Source organism: Amblyomma americanum, chromosome 3 (genome assembly GCF_052857255.1).
Source record: "Amblyomma americanum isolate KBUSLIRL-KWMA chromosome 3, ASM5285725v1, whole genome shotgun sequence".
Classification (NCBI taxonomy): domain Eukaryota; kingdom Metazoa; phylum Arthropoda; class Arachnida; order Ixodida; family Ixodidae; genus Amblyomma; species Amblyomma americanum.
This window is the reverse complement of record NC_135499.1, coordinates 23,028,528-23,042,481: the sequence shown is the minus strand read 5'-3', so window position 1 is coordinate 23,042,481 and position 13,954 is coordinate 23,028,528. Positions and strand designations below refer to the sequence as shown.

General features: G+C 46.2%; 1 protein-coding gene across 1 annotated transcript in view; it reads left to right on the top strand.

Annotated features, from left to right (window-relative positions):
- LOC144122895 (uncharacterized) overlaps positions 1–13,954 on the top strand; it is a 281,124-nt gene that overhangs the window by 131,009 nt on the left and 136,161 nt on the right. The window contains exons 3-4 of the mRNA XM_077655868.1: positions 2,575–2,769; positions 5,660–5,942. Of these exons, the coding sequence (XP_077511994.1) occupies positions 2,575–2,769; positions 5,660–5,942 (478 nt within the window). The remainder of the gene's footprint in view (positions 1–2,574; positions 2,770–5,659; positions 5,943–13,954) is intronic.

Below are 13,954 nucleotides of genomic sequence, written 5' to 3'. Positions count from 1 at the left end.
TGTGTATGGTGACTAATTGGGGAAAGAAGATTCCAAAACTTTTGGAGATTTTGTTCATCATGTGCAGAAGATCCTCGTGGAAGAACTTCCTTTTGGACTGCTTCAGTAGGCGTGCATAGTCTTTGAGACACGTGAAATATTTTTCCCTCCTGACGGTTGAGTTGGATTGCTTATCAATGCGAAAAAGGCGTTTTTTCTTACGTGAAAGCCTCTTTAGGGTAACACTGAACCATGGCTTACCTGCTTCGCCACGAATGTAAATGACTGGGACATGTGTTTCAATTAATGTCAAAAGTTTCCGCTTGAATACTAACCAATTTTGGTTGACAGTTCTTGAAGAAGCAAGCTGTTGGAAAGTATGGAAGAAGTTATCCAGTTCGGCGTTTATAAGAGGGAAATTTTAACTTTAGTGGAAGGGTAGCGAAGCGGCCTCAGCACTGCTACATTAAATAACATTGGGTTGTGATCGCTGAGACCGTTTATAGAAGACATTGAGTGGATCATTTCTGGATTCGAGACAAAAACCAGGTCAAGCGTGTTGCTGATCCTAGTTGGCATGATAACTCTCTGGGTGAGGTTAAACAAAAGTGCAAGAGCAATGAATTCATTGGATTGACGAGACGTGGTGGTTAAATTATCCCAAACAATGTCTGGGTAATTGAAATCGCCACAAAGTATAAAATTTGCTCTGGGAAAGCGGCTGTTTAAGTCGAGAAGTACCGAGTGCAGTTCATTGACGAAGGAAAGATCACAATCAGGTGCTCGATAGCACGCGATGAGTATGATAGGGCTTCCAGGTAGGGATAAGTTTACGCTCTGGATTTCATGATGACTTTCAATATCAATAGTAAATGAAGGAATGGCTCGATTAACGAAAACTAGGATGCCACCGCCTTTCCGTCCCACCCTGTCACGCCAGTGTATAGTGCATGAGACATTATTCAGCAGCTCTTCGGATGAGATTTATGAGGTTAGCCAAGTTTCCGTAAAAATAGCAGTATCAGTGAGGTTATCGTCGAGGATGGCTTCGACGAAGTCCTTTTTGGGTAAGTAGCTACGGATACTTGTGAGAACAGCTGATGTTTCGTGGTGCGCCGCTGCGCGGACGCGGGATTGTACTGGTTGATACGATGCAGATTGATGAGGCTTTGAACTATTCAGTGAACGCTATGATTTCAACTCCTGGACAGAATCTGACTCGGCATCGTAGGTGTACTGCTTTTTCCCACGACTAATTATCGAAGCGTATCTTAAAAGGTAAGTTGCTATTAAGGCCATACGAGTATAGTTTTTCTCGAGCTGTACGTACACGCGCTGAATAATCTTCCCGAATTGAAAAAAGTAGTTTTCTTTAGCTTAGATCCGGCGGATAGAATGTTTTACTCGGTTTTAAAGCTAGATAGTTTACCAATAATTGGACGTTTTATATCTTCGCGGAAGCGGCCAAATCGGTGAGATCGCTCAATATCTGAGCTCTAGATAGGTACTACAAAGTGCTCAGCGCAGAAAGATACGACTTCCGATTCGGACTGCGCCCACGTTTCGTCACTGGAGTCAGAGATTCCGAAAAAAGCAGATTGTTGCGGCGAAGCCGGTTCTCGGAATCGTCGCATTTCCCTGCGAGCACCTTAACTTCGGCGGTCAGCTTTTCAATGACTGTGCTAGCAGTATGTTGGTCGTCAGAATGGCCAGCTTCCACTTTTTTTCTAGTATGTCAACACGGCTGGAAAGACGGCTTACAAGGGATTCGATATTTGTTTGGGCAGAACATATCAAAACAAGCTCGGACAACATGGCGTTTTGTGAGAGCTCCCTTCGTGGAATGGCCTCTGATATGGATTCAAGCGTTGGTGGTCCAGGGTTCAACTCGATGTCACCAGACAAAGCAAGTAAAAGCAAAACCAGGTGTGCATTGACACAGAAAGAACAAAGCATCGGGCCTAACGGATTCCGCCAACTGTCAAGGGTGTCAAGGGGGCACGACACCGTAAGTAAGACAGGATCATTACACCGAAGGCATTTAGCGTTCGGAAGATAGCTGACCGGCAGCAGAATAGGCATCTCTGTGACTTTGCTCGTAGCGGTGGCGTGCCCCAACTGGCCTCTGTGCGGCGGCTGATTATATAGGCTAGGCGGATCACCCGCGCTGATAGTAGCGCTCGGTTGCCAGGCGAAGCAGCTGTCGATGCCAGCAACAGGTGAGTGGATGGTTTGGTGGCTGTCCGTCGTGTGGGGATCAGGAAACCAGCAGTCCGGCTCACTGAAGAGTCGGCTGAAAGGACGTTGCTGAATTCCCAGAGGAACGTCACGAGCAGGAAAACCTGCAGCAGAATAGGCATCTCTGTGACCTTGCGCGTAGCGGTGGCGTGCACGAATGTTACTTTGTACTTTGCATTCCATTTGTCTTCCTCATGCGATAGTCTCTTCTGAGGCTGCATTAAGTGAAAGTACACAAACTTAACCCTCGGTGGAGTGCCGGTGCGCCGCAAAGAACGCGCTAATTTCCCTGAAGTGGGATGCTGGCCCGTCCCGAGCATCAGACCGCAAGCGCATCCAACCCATTGTGGTTCACAGGCACCGCCACGGAGCTGCGCCAGAGCGGAAGCACCTTTTCGCCCTAGACGTGGCCTACCACGCCGTGGAGTGGAGCCTTGCCTTCTCCTGTGTCACCGGACCGGCCATGCCTCCGCTCAGGGTGGACCTGTTGCCGCTGCTGCTGGCGCACTCGTGTCAGGCGCTGGCGCTTTTCTACCACACCTACGTGCTCTGGTGAGCATGCACCAGCACAGCAGAATTTTGAGGACAGCTGTCAAGAGTTGGGCATAAAATAAGACGTCTTTAATGTAACTATCCAAATTGAAATGTCCGCCTTACACATGTCAAGGGGAAATTAATTTTCAGCACTCACACTTCTTAAACCGGTAATACAACTCGTGTGATGTCCGAGTCAAAGGATGGAGGTTGAGCCACCCAGAGGGCGTCGCCAAAAAACCTGCCGAGTAATAGTCTGCAGCAAAAACTTCCCACGTCTATAATGTGACGTCTGGCACCCATTTTGTGCCAGAATCAAAGTTTTTTTTTTGGTCAGCGAAAGAGGAGCGGAGTCTTCAGGCATCAAGCTAGCACTGTGCAATGCATAATGACCCTGCTGCACGCTGCAAGCTTTGCGCTGTAGTCAATTGCTCTTGGTCCGGGCTAATGAAAAGAAACGGTTATCTGTTAATAGCTAGCATTCCCTCTAATTAAAACTCTGAGGCAATCCTGGCTGGATCGTTTAAATGAGTTAGCGTGTACTTGGTTGACACACTAAAGTTTCTTATATCCTAGTTGGCAAAGTTAGATATGTTATATCCGAAGTAATACAAGAAGGTTTATTATATCCGAGGTGGTACATTTAGGCTCATTATATTCAATTCATTTGATTTCGTTTATTTGCCATTCCCAAATACCGTTTATTTGCCAGAAATTTCTCGCTGGCTGCCTGGACTCAAAGCTGTTGTTGTGCAGCTTGACTAGGCCCAGGAAGCTATTACAAGCAAAAGGAGGAGACACAGTTGAAAATATATACATACACAAAAGGAACGAAACAGCGAACACTCAGCCAAATTACAATTTTCACAAAAACAGGAAAAAACGATAAGAGCATTACAAAAGCGAACAAAAAATACACATCCCCCAACATCTCGCCGTAGAGAGAGTGCAGTGGTATTCTTTGCCGAAAGAGGCTTTTCACTCTTTAAGCAATCTGGTGGAGTGGAATGCTGCTATAGACAGTACAGTAGCCGGTGTGCTCTATCATAGACAGTGCCAGTTCTATTGTGTACAAAACTTATAGTTGGAGGTCTATATTTGCTAACTTCATCTTATAGCCCTGGCCTATGGTATCTGTAAGAGTTCTAATGACTACGTAAAGTGAAATAAGCCGTGCAGTTTTTACTGCGTCATCAGACTGAACCACGTCGAATTGTGGGAAATTGGTTCCACTCCTCGAGAAGAATTTAGATGTTTCGATGCGCCCCCAGGCTTTCCGAGGAAGATTATAGTGAGAAAATGAACTGCTATAAAACTGTTTGAATTTCGGCAATGGTGCCAGCCACCCAACATAGAACCCAACAATGGAACGGGAGAGGAACGTGTCAGCAAGCCATTCCCACGTCAGCTGTACAACACCACTATAACCCCAGTAGGATAGAACACAGGTTTGTCAGCCACACAAGGTTCTCTAGCAGCCAGGAAAAAAGGAAACGTCAAGAAGGATGGAAGACACAGGAGAGTTTAGAGAAAGAAAAAATTGGCGGTGGTTCAGCCTGGTTAAACCTGGAGTGACGCAATAGCTACATCAGGCAGAGTGGAACTTGCTCAGTTTAAGTGCAAAGCCAGTCTTTCGCCACTCCATCTCGCTGGGCGTTCCTTCTTCATCTTCGTCCCACTTGACGCGGTGCATGCGCAGAGCTGTAGGAGCTCGGTTTCGCCGGTGCGTCGCGCCGCGCCGCCGGCAGCAGGAACTGCTCCGCACCACGTGGCTGATCACGTGACAGCGTGGCGGCGCAGCCACGGGGTGGCAGCGCATCCACAGGGTGACGGTGCAGCCACAGGGTAGCGGGGCAGCCACAGGGTGGCGACGGCGCCACGCTGATGGCTCAAAATGCTGCCGTAATGTAGCTATCGCTACAATGGGAAAGTGAAATATGGAGGTGGGGGGACAGGAAATGACGACTGCCTATTGCCTTCGGTCGGGTCAGCCCGGAGGTGCCGTCTGCAGGAAGTGGAGGCCAAAGGGGTGTGTTGCGTCCGCCGAGTCGCCCTTAAGGTCCAAACGCTCGGCATTTTCTCCACCATAGAATTCCCTTTTCCCCGCACACGGCGCTGCCACGCAAAGCTAAGCGTGGGTGCTTAGGGTCCGTGGTGTAGCATTGTAACACAAACATCTGGTTTATCAGATACCCTCTGCGGGTAATTCTTTAACCGCAAGTAGGCACCTATCTTTAGTTATAAAAAGGTAATTATTTCAGTTTATTTAACTAGCATAATGAGCAGCATGATTTAAATGTGTTTCAGGGCAGACGACACGATAGAAGCGGGTATATTATGGAATGATACAGATTGTACTGTAAATGCTCACGGTACACAGAATTTACTTTAATGATCGAAGCCTTTATACAAGCTAGAGTGGTTTTTCAAAGAAGTAGATTAAATGGCGCTTGCGTCTATTACCTGTTATTTTAGCGCTTAATTTTAACCAGCAAAAGCTCCAAAGGAAGATGTAGTGATTTTTTATTTCGTATTTATGTGAAACTAAGCAACTTGGATTGTCCGCGCAGAGGCGAGTGCAGTTAGTCAAGTTAGAAACAGATCACTGGGAGCCTTTCTGAGCATGGAGTGCTGGGATATTTAAAGGTTGTCAAACTAGGCGCCTGTCGTATGGTCAACTTGCATTACCGAGCGTAATCCGATGCGCCGCTGAATGCGACGTCCCAGATTCTATCTGCCGCCTCTCGAGGACTGCGCAACCCGATGTGTAAGTGAGCTTCTGTGAATAAAGCAGACAGGGAGTGCACAAAAACACGAGAGAGAAAAACGGATTACGGTTTGCCTGTCCCTTGCATGGCTGTACACCGAGCGAAGCGCAGCATACGCACCCCCGTGCCGCCTCACCCAGGACTTTCTTGCGCTGGATCAAGATCACCCTGCCCATCGTCCAAACCACGGAGGCCGCCCGCCGCAACTCTGAACCAGTGGCCGGCGGCGTCCGGCTGCTTAGCCCCGCCATGTCCCGCCTGTTGCTGTCGCTGCTCGAGGCGCAAGGAGGCAATGTCCCCATGCTGCGGCTCTTCCAGCGTGTTGTTAGGCTCCAGGAGCGTGTGCGCAACCTGGCGAGGATCCTGGAGCGCCGACAGCTCGGCGTAGCAGGAGACGGGGGAGCCCCTGGAGGCCGTCAACAGGTGCGCACCTTTGGCCCTGCCACCAGAGCTTCTCTAGAGTGGAGCAGGCGGATTTCGTAAGGATTACGATGAATTTTTATGGCTGAAGGTTATCTGTGGCCAAAGAGCGCCATCGCACAATTTCTTTTCCGTCCATGTAGGTGGATCAAAGATCCATTTGCCAAGCGTCTCGCCCCAAAGAATCCTAGCACCACGCTAGGGGAAAACTTGTAACGACTCTGTCAGCGGTGGGTACCCGGAGGGACTTTGTATCAAACTCCGGATCTCCCGCACGCGAGGCGGATCCTTAAACGAGTAGGCCACCGCTGCGGTATCAAAAGGACTGACTGACTGACTGACTGACGTTTCTGAGAGAAAGAAGGAAAAGGAAAGTGCACGGGTGTACCTACTGGCTCAAGCCGAGACACGCTCGCTGCCTCGTGCTAAATGTAGGAGGGGTAAAGGATAGGAGAGCAAAGTGTGAAAGAAAAAAACTTGCCGCGCTAATATACCCCGGGACGATCCCTGAGGCAGTGCGATACCATGCCAGAGTGCTTCAAGCCAAGCACTCCGCCATATTCCAAAAATAAGTTTAATATCTTAGGTCCAAGGACCCGCTGCAGATATTAAATCAGGTATCAGGTATCAGGCCCATGATATAAGAAGGGATTGTGACGTAGTCAAAACTCTCCTCCCGTAATGAGTTGAATGGTACCATGTTGGTTGCTTCCTCCTGGCCGTTTAATGCGTACACGACGAAGGGCAAAATTGCGTCGCAGGTCATCTGTGCGACAAGCTTGTCAGCGATTGCTTCCTTTAGGCGCTCCCTAAGACCATTTGTGTGCGCGTAGAAGACACTGGTTCTGCGGTCGCTTTTGTTCCTGTACGGAAAGTCTACTTGCATAGATAAAGAGAGAGAGAAATTTGTTGTCAGGAAGATTGTAATCTTCTTGACTCACTTCAGCCGCTTCAGGTGACCGGCAGTTTAAGTCTGTCGGCGAACTGAGCTCGTGCCGTGGCCCGGGACTGTACGTACGGGTCCGGGCTGGCGAGAACAGCTTCTCATTGTTCAAGCGTGGGAAGTTTGGCGAGAAATACTGCTCTAGGACCCTACACGAACTTGAGGGGCACCATGTTTGCAATAAAATACTCTAGCGCCAAAACCGTTATGAACAACGTTCCGAGTAGAGCGTGGAGCATAGTGACTGCCTGCGACATTTGAATTATTAGTGGATGTCAGGGTAGGGAGGGACATAAAAGGTTCATCCCCATATTAGTACAACCTATGGACAGCGGCGCACTTTAGATCTGACATGGAGTCGCAATGTCATTGATCTTAGGAAGTTCCGCCGCGTCTTCACAACTATTCCGTTTCACTGACGAATGAAGCAGTAATTAAATATATTAAACTTTCTTTTGCGTCGCACGTTTGAAACAGAGCTTGTCTGGGGTACTTTATTCGTAGCGTGTAGCTCATTAACCTACTTTTTCGCAAAGCCCGTCGTCATCAAAATCCCTGTTCCCAATTTAAAGAAGTATATACAACGGTGTCTAAGTGTTATACAGTTCATGAATCCAACAATCCACGCCGACAGATACACTACAAGTTCTGACGTCAGCAGAAGGCGCCATAAATCAGAATGCCAGGACAAAAGCTCCCAACCCTACAGCGGCATGAAAACCATACCTGGCGAAACTTTCACCTTTCCGCCATGACCTCTACCAGAGCCCGCTTTCTCACACCAGCGAGTGCTAATGGTCTACGACTTAACAGTTCTGTCCGTCACTGACCTCATGTACGGCTGCACTGTCGCACCCCACTACCGCTGCGAAACAAACCACGCGCTTTCGAGCTGCTTCCGTGAGCTCTACCGTCTTTTAAAAACACTTTAACCAGTCATCGGCCTCCCACGACACTTCTTGTAGATAATACGCGTCGTCTGTTTACCGTGTTCTGCTGACTGGCGTTTCTGCGCTGTATACCGCTGCGGCCAACTGCGCATATCCGCTTTCACGGCGCAAGTTCTTATTGCAAAGGTTTCCGGGCAGAGCTTTTTTTTTGTAGCTGCCGTTAGGGAGAGAGGTGTGTATAAAAGGAAGGGAGCAGGGGATCCGGGGTTATGAGGGACCCCGCACGGCTGCCACCCCGTGTTCTCGCACTAACGCCACTGCTGTAATTTTTGCATGAAATTGTGTCATTGAAACCGCGTTCTTCGCGCAATCATGCCAAATAAGGATTTGCTAAGCCCGTTTGAAGATCTGAAGAATGAAATTAAAGGTGACTTGGAAGCTTTCAAAGATTCAATTGAGCGGGACATCCACTCTAAACTCGGAGACATAAAAAGCAGCCTAAACTTCATAAGCGAGTAGTGCGATGAAATGAAAGATGACCTTAAAATATCCCTTGATGAAAATGAGCATCTCAGAAAGACGAATGAAACATTACAAGAGCGATGTGACTGGCTAACATATCAAACTAAGATATTCGAGGTACGCTTGGTACAATGTTGGAAATATTCAAGAAATGCTAGTTTAGAAGTTAAAGATATACCCGTTGAATTGGACGAGGGCCTAGCTGAAATCATTGGAAAAATTGGTAACGTTATTGGCGAAGAAATCTCGGCCTCTGACCTTGATGCATGCCATCGCGTTCCTGTGTGTTGAAACCCTTCTGCATTTAACATTGTTGCCCAGTTCGGTCTCCGCAAAAAACCGTGATGCGGTCCTTGTAAAAGCGAGAAGCAATAGAAACTTTTCTTGTAAACAACTTGGTTTCAAGGAAAAGACGGAGATATATATTAATGAGCATTTATGCCCTGGTCGCAAGCGTTTCCTAGCACTGGCAATCACTAAGAAAAGTGAGGCAGGATGGAAATTTGTTTGGGTCCGTGGAGTGGGCAAGGCAGCACCCGTGGGATGCAGTCGCAGCTAAACCCGTTCGTCTTTTTTTATGCAGGTCCTTGCTTCGTGCATCGACCCTGTCTCTGTTCAGCTCGGCGGCGGCGAATGTGCTGCTTCTTGGAATGAACGATACCAGCATGTGCCAGTGACAGTGCTTTTCCCCGCCAACACCGGAATTTTCAACGACACCGACGGCCGCTGTGCTGAATTTTTTCGACGTCCGCAGTGGCTATCCCAAGGAACATCGGCATCATCGAATCTTTCGGGAACCGCCTCTAAGGTTTTCTTCACCAGTGGGCGAGGCAGCACCCGTGGGATGCAGTCGCAGCTAAACCCGTTCGTCTTTTTTATGCAGGTCCTTGCTTCGTGCATCGACCCTGTCTCTTTTCAGCTCGGCGGCGGCGAATGTGCTGCTTCTTGGAATGAACGATACCAGCATGTGCCAGTGACAGTGCTTTTCCCCGCCAACACCGGAATTTTCAACGACACCGACGGCCGCTGTGCTGAACTTTTTCGACGTCCGCAGTGGCAATCCCAAGGAACATCGGCATCATCGAATCTTTTGGGAACCGCCCCTAAGGTTTTCTTCACCAGTGGGCAAGGCAGCACCCGTGGGATGCAGTCGCAGCTAAACCCGTTCGTCTTTTTTATGCAGGTTAGTAGATATCGCTACTCCTAGGAATTTAAAAGCGATTCTCTTTGTTTGGTCGTGCTGCCTTGCCCAGGCGTCTTGCTTGAAACATTTGCAGAGTGTTTTGATTCATTTTGTTTACTTTCACTTTTGCTTAGCGGTGACGTTGAGCTTAATCCAGGCCCAGAGGTCGCAAAGAAACTCGATGAAATTATCGAGAATCAAAAGGTCTCTTCATGCCAACTTCAGTCTCTAGGGGCAAAACTTGACTTACATATATCAGAAACAAATCAGAGACTTGCTTCAATTGAAAGCAAACTGGAAGTACTATCGCAAACAGCCCAAAGGGTGGAAGCATGCGAGCACTCGTTGGCAGGATTTAACAGAGAAATAGTTTCGCTAAGAACAAAGGCGGACTACCTTTAAAACTACTCCCGTCGTAACAACCTGCTCACTTATGGCATTGAAGAGTCAAAAACTGAAACAGTAGATGACCTTAAGAAGCATGTTCTGACGGGAATATTTGAAAGCAAACTTGAAGTCAAAGTAGGGAGTTTGGAGAGGGTGCACCGCTTGTGGAAAAAAGCTGAAGATAAAAAGCGTCCCGTGATTATGAGGTTTTTTTGATTTCGCTGAAAAGGAAGAGGTTCTCCGGAATGCTTCAAAATTGAAGGGTTCCCAAACATCCATCTCAGAGGACTTTTCACCTAGGCTACAGAAAACGAGAAAGCTACTTTGGGCTACTGTTAAGGATGTTAAGAAACCCGAGGATAAAGTGTACCTCAAATATGACAAATTAGTTGTCAATAAAGAGGTGTACGCGTGGGACGAAAAGGACCAAAGGTATAAAGTAAGTGGTGCAGTTTCAGGTGGTATCGGTCAAAACGCCCCGAGTAATGACGCAACTTCCTCTGAATCAGTGAAAAATGCCGGGCGTCCGCGAAGGAAATGTGCTCCCGCTTCTTCTACTTGACAGGCCACAAGTTCAATTCAGTCTTCCTTCAACGCCCTTAGTAATGATCATCAAATTAAACAGATACCGTCATCTGCAGAAAATATCGTTAGCAATTCTTTTGGCAGTCGGACGAAACCACCACCTGAGATTCGCCAACTACGTGTGATATCTTTGAATGCCAGAAGCATTGTTAATAAAACAGACAGCCTTAAGGCAGTGCTCTTCTCTTATGATCCCCATGTACTGGTGATAAGCAAGACATGGTTACACAGTGGTATTTTTGATGAAGAAATTGTGCCACCGGGCTACGTAATTTACAGACGCGATCGCGGTTCACGTGGTGGTGGGGTTGCTGTGATTGCTGTGATTGCTAGGTGTGAAGTGAACGTAACGCTCCTTGACCAAATTGATCAGCATGAAAGCTTGTTTTTGCGCCTAGTAACTCATGGCTTCACGTTTTACCTTTGCGCTGTGTATCGTCCACCTGATGCAACGGATTCTTTTATGTCTAGTCTTTTCGATAATTTAATACATTACCAGAATCGGAATCTTATCCTTACCGGTGACTTCAATCTTCCTGCCATCGCCTGGGACAAACCATCGTATGGCCTATGTGCCTCATGTAATATTGTTTTAGATCTGATGTTTTCTTTAAACCTTAAGCAAGCTGTTCGTGAATACACCAGACAGACCGCAGCGGTGGCCAAGTGGTTGAGCATTCGCCTCGCATGCGGGAGGTGCGGGGTTCGATCCCCAGTGCCGCCGGGTACCCACCGGTGATACAATGGGTACAAGCTTTCCCCTGGTCCGGTGCTCGGCTTATTTAGGGTGAAATGGGTCTTCGACCCCACCTTGAGAATTTGAAAAATACCTTGTGCCATGGCCCTCTTTGGCCATAGATGCCCTTGCGCCATAAAAATACATCATCATCATCATCAATACACCAGACAGTCATCTGTACTAGACCTATTCTTTGTTAGCCAAACCTTTTTCGATGGAGTGCTTGACGTTGAACCGGGAATATCAGATCATTGTCTTTTATACTTTTGTTGTGTTTCGCCCGGTGCTTCGGGGGTGCGTCAGGCTAAAATGATAAAGGACTTCATTCGTGCTAATGATAATGCTATCATCGACGGCTTACAGTCGCTGTTGAGCAGCTCCTCCGGGAAAGACGTTCATAGTTTGTGGCATCACTTTAAGAATGCAGTGCAGTACTGTACCGAACATTTTATTCCACTTAGAAAAGTTCATATCAACCGTCGCAATCCTTGAATAAGTCGAGAACTTCTTCAACTGAAACCAAAGTGAAGCGATTTAGGAAGAAAAAGATATCTTCATTACAACAGTTCCACCTACCCAAACAGAAACTTGCCTTAAAGTTAAAATCAGCAAAGTTTTAATATTTTGAAATGACGCTCGCCGAATTCATCAGAAGCAATCCCCAAAAGTTTTGGAAATTTTTAGGTCGAAAGAATGAGCAGTTGAGTAAGGTTAGAATTAATGACGACATTGTGACCGACTGCACAGTGATTGCAGAAGGTTTTAACTCTTACTTTCAAAGCGTATTTCTGACGGAGAGGGCAACCACGGCTAGAATTCGAGGTGATGATCTTGGTAACGTACCGGCTATTTCTGTGAATGGTGTTCTGTCGATGCTGCGTAAACATGATGATAAGAAATGTTCTGGTCCTGATTAGCTTGCAAATGCTTTTCTTAAACGTTTTGCAACGCAATTATCTGAGTTTTTAACACAGATATTTCAAGTCTCTAACTTCTGGTGATGTGCCGGAGGACTGGAAAATGGCCCGCGTTGTACCAATCCATAAAAAAGGAGATAAGCTAAGTATTTCTAACTACAGACCGATTTCAATTACTTATTCTTGTTGTAAGTCAATAGAACACATTGTCTCTGGGTACCTTAATTCGTTTCTAGCTGAAAATAACATTTTATCCCCTTTGCAACATGGCTTCAGAAAGGGTATGTCCACCGTGACGCAGTTGGTTTCTACTGTTAATGAATTCCAAGTCGTTCTTGATAAATCCGGGCAGGTTGATGTTCTTTTTTTAGACTTCCGCAAAGCTTTTGACACTGTTTCGCATGGCAAACTCATTTCTAAAATAGATAGTATTTGCGTCCCTACTTATCTTGTCAACTGGATTCATGCTTATCTTAAACATAGGAAACAATACGTAGACGTTAATGGCTGCAGATCTAACGATCTTCCAATTACTTCAGGCGTACCTCAAGGCAGCGTCTTAGGGCCACTGCTTTTCCTAATCTATATAAATGATCTCTCTACTTCCATCCCCGGAAATGTCTCTTTAAAGCTTTTTGCAGATGATTGCATACTTTTTAAGACCATAAATAACCAGAACGATCACTACTTCTTGCAAAATGCGCTTCTAGCTGTTCATCAGTGGTGTATAAAATGGGATATGCAACTAAACCTTGATAAAACTATTCTCTTACGCATTTCGCGCAAAAAGCATCTTAGTCCTTTCTCTTACACCTGCAAAATCATGTAATCCACGAGGTTACACAATATAAATATTTAGGGGTAACGTCAACTCATGACTTAACATGGACTTCACACATTGCAGACATTTGCTCCTCGTCCTTTTCTAAGCTTTGTTACTTAAGGCGGAAGCTTAAAGATGCCCCAAGTAAAGTTAAACTCCTTGCATACTCAACATTCATTAGGTCCAAATTAGGGTACGCTTCGGTATTATGGGATCTATTCATAAAGACATATACAAGATAGAGATGGTGCAAAGGAAAGCGGTTAGGTTTATTTATAACAAATACAGGAGGTTAGACTCACCTACAACACTAATGAAAACCAACCATATTCCATTACTTGAAGTACGCAGAAAAATTTCCCGTCTGTTGTTTATGGATAACCTTTTAACACATAAACTAAACATACCCCGCCCTGAAATTCTCAAACAATTGTCGCGCCGAACACACCATTCATGAATTCATTTGCTGGAACCCATTTTTGCAAAGACTGACTCATTCAAGCACAGTTTTTTTCCACGGACTGTTTCCGACTGGAACTCTCTTCCCGAGGCCATTTTCCAGTCTTCAAATTTTAGTAAAGCTCTTGAGAAGCATTTTCTCGAGTAAATGAGCGTTGTATTTCTTTATTCTGCTCATTGTTTGTAACCCCATGTATTTTTCTTAGTATTTGTCATTTTCAATGCCTTGTATAGCCCCTCCTGCATGGGCCAATCTATTGGCCTGCAGTATTATGAAATAAATAAATATATAAATAAAATCTACGCACGAAAAATGAAAAAGAGCAAAGTAATAAAGATCATGACCACCGAGGACGTGAACAAAATGACCTAAGTCGGTGTTCTAAATCGATGGTCCCTCTTGAACATGGACAGGTATCATCTGCTCGATCCTTTAGCCATAAACAAGGTTGCCGACCAAGGAACCGAGTCTGAAGATTTTTCATTTTAATTGCCGATCGGTAAACAGTAAGAACGATGAAACGCAGTTAGTTTTCGACTCTTTCAACTTTTCCTTTTAAGTCTTAA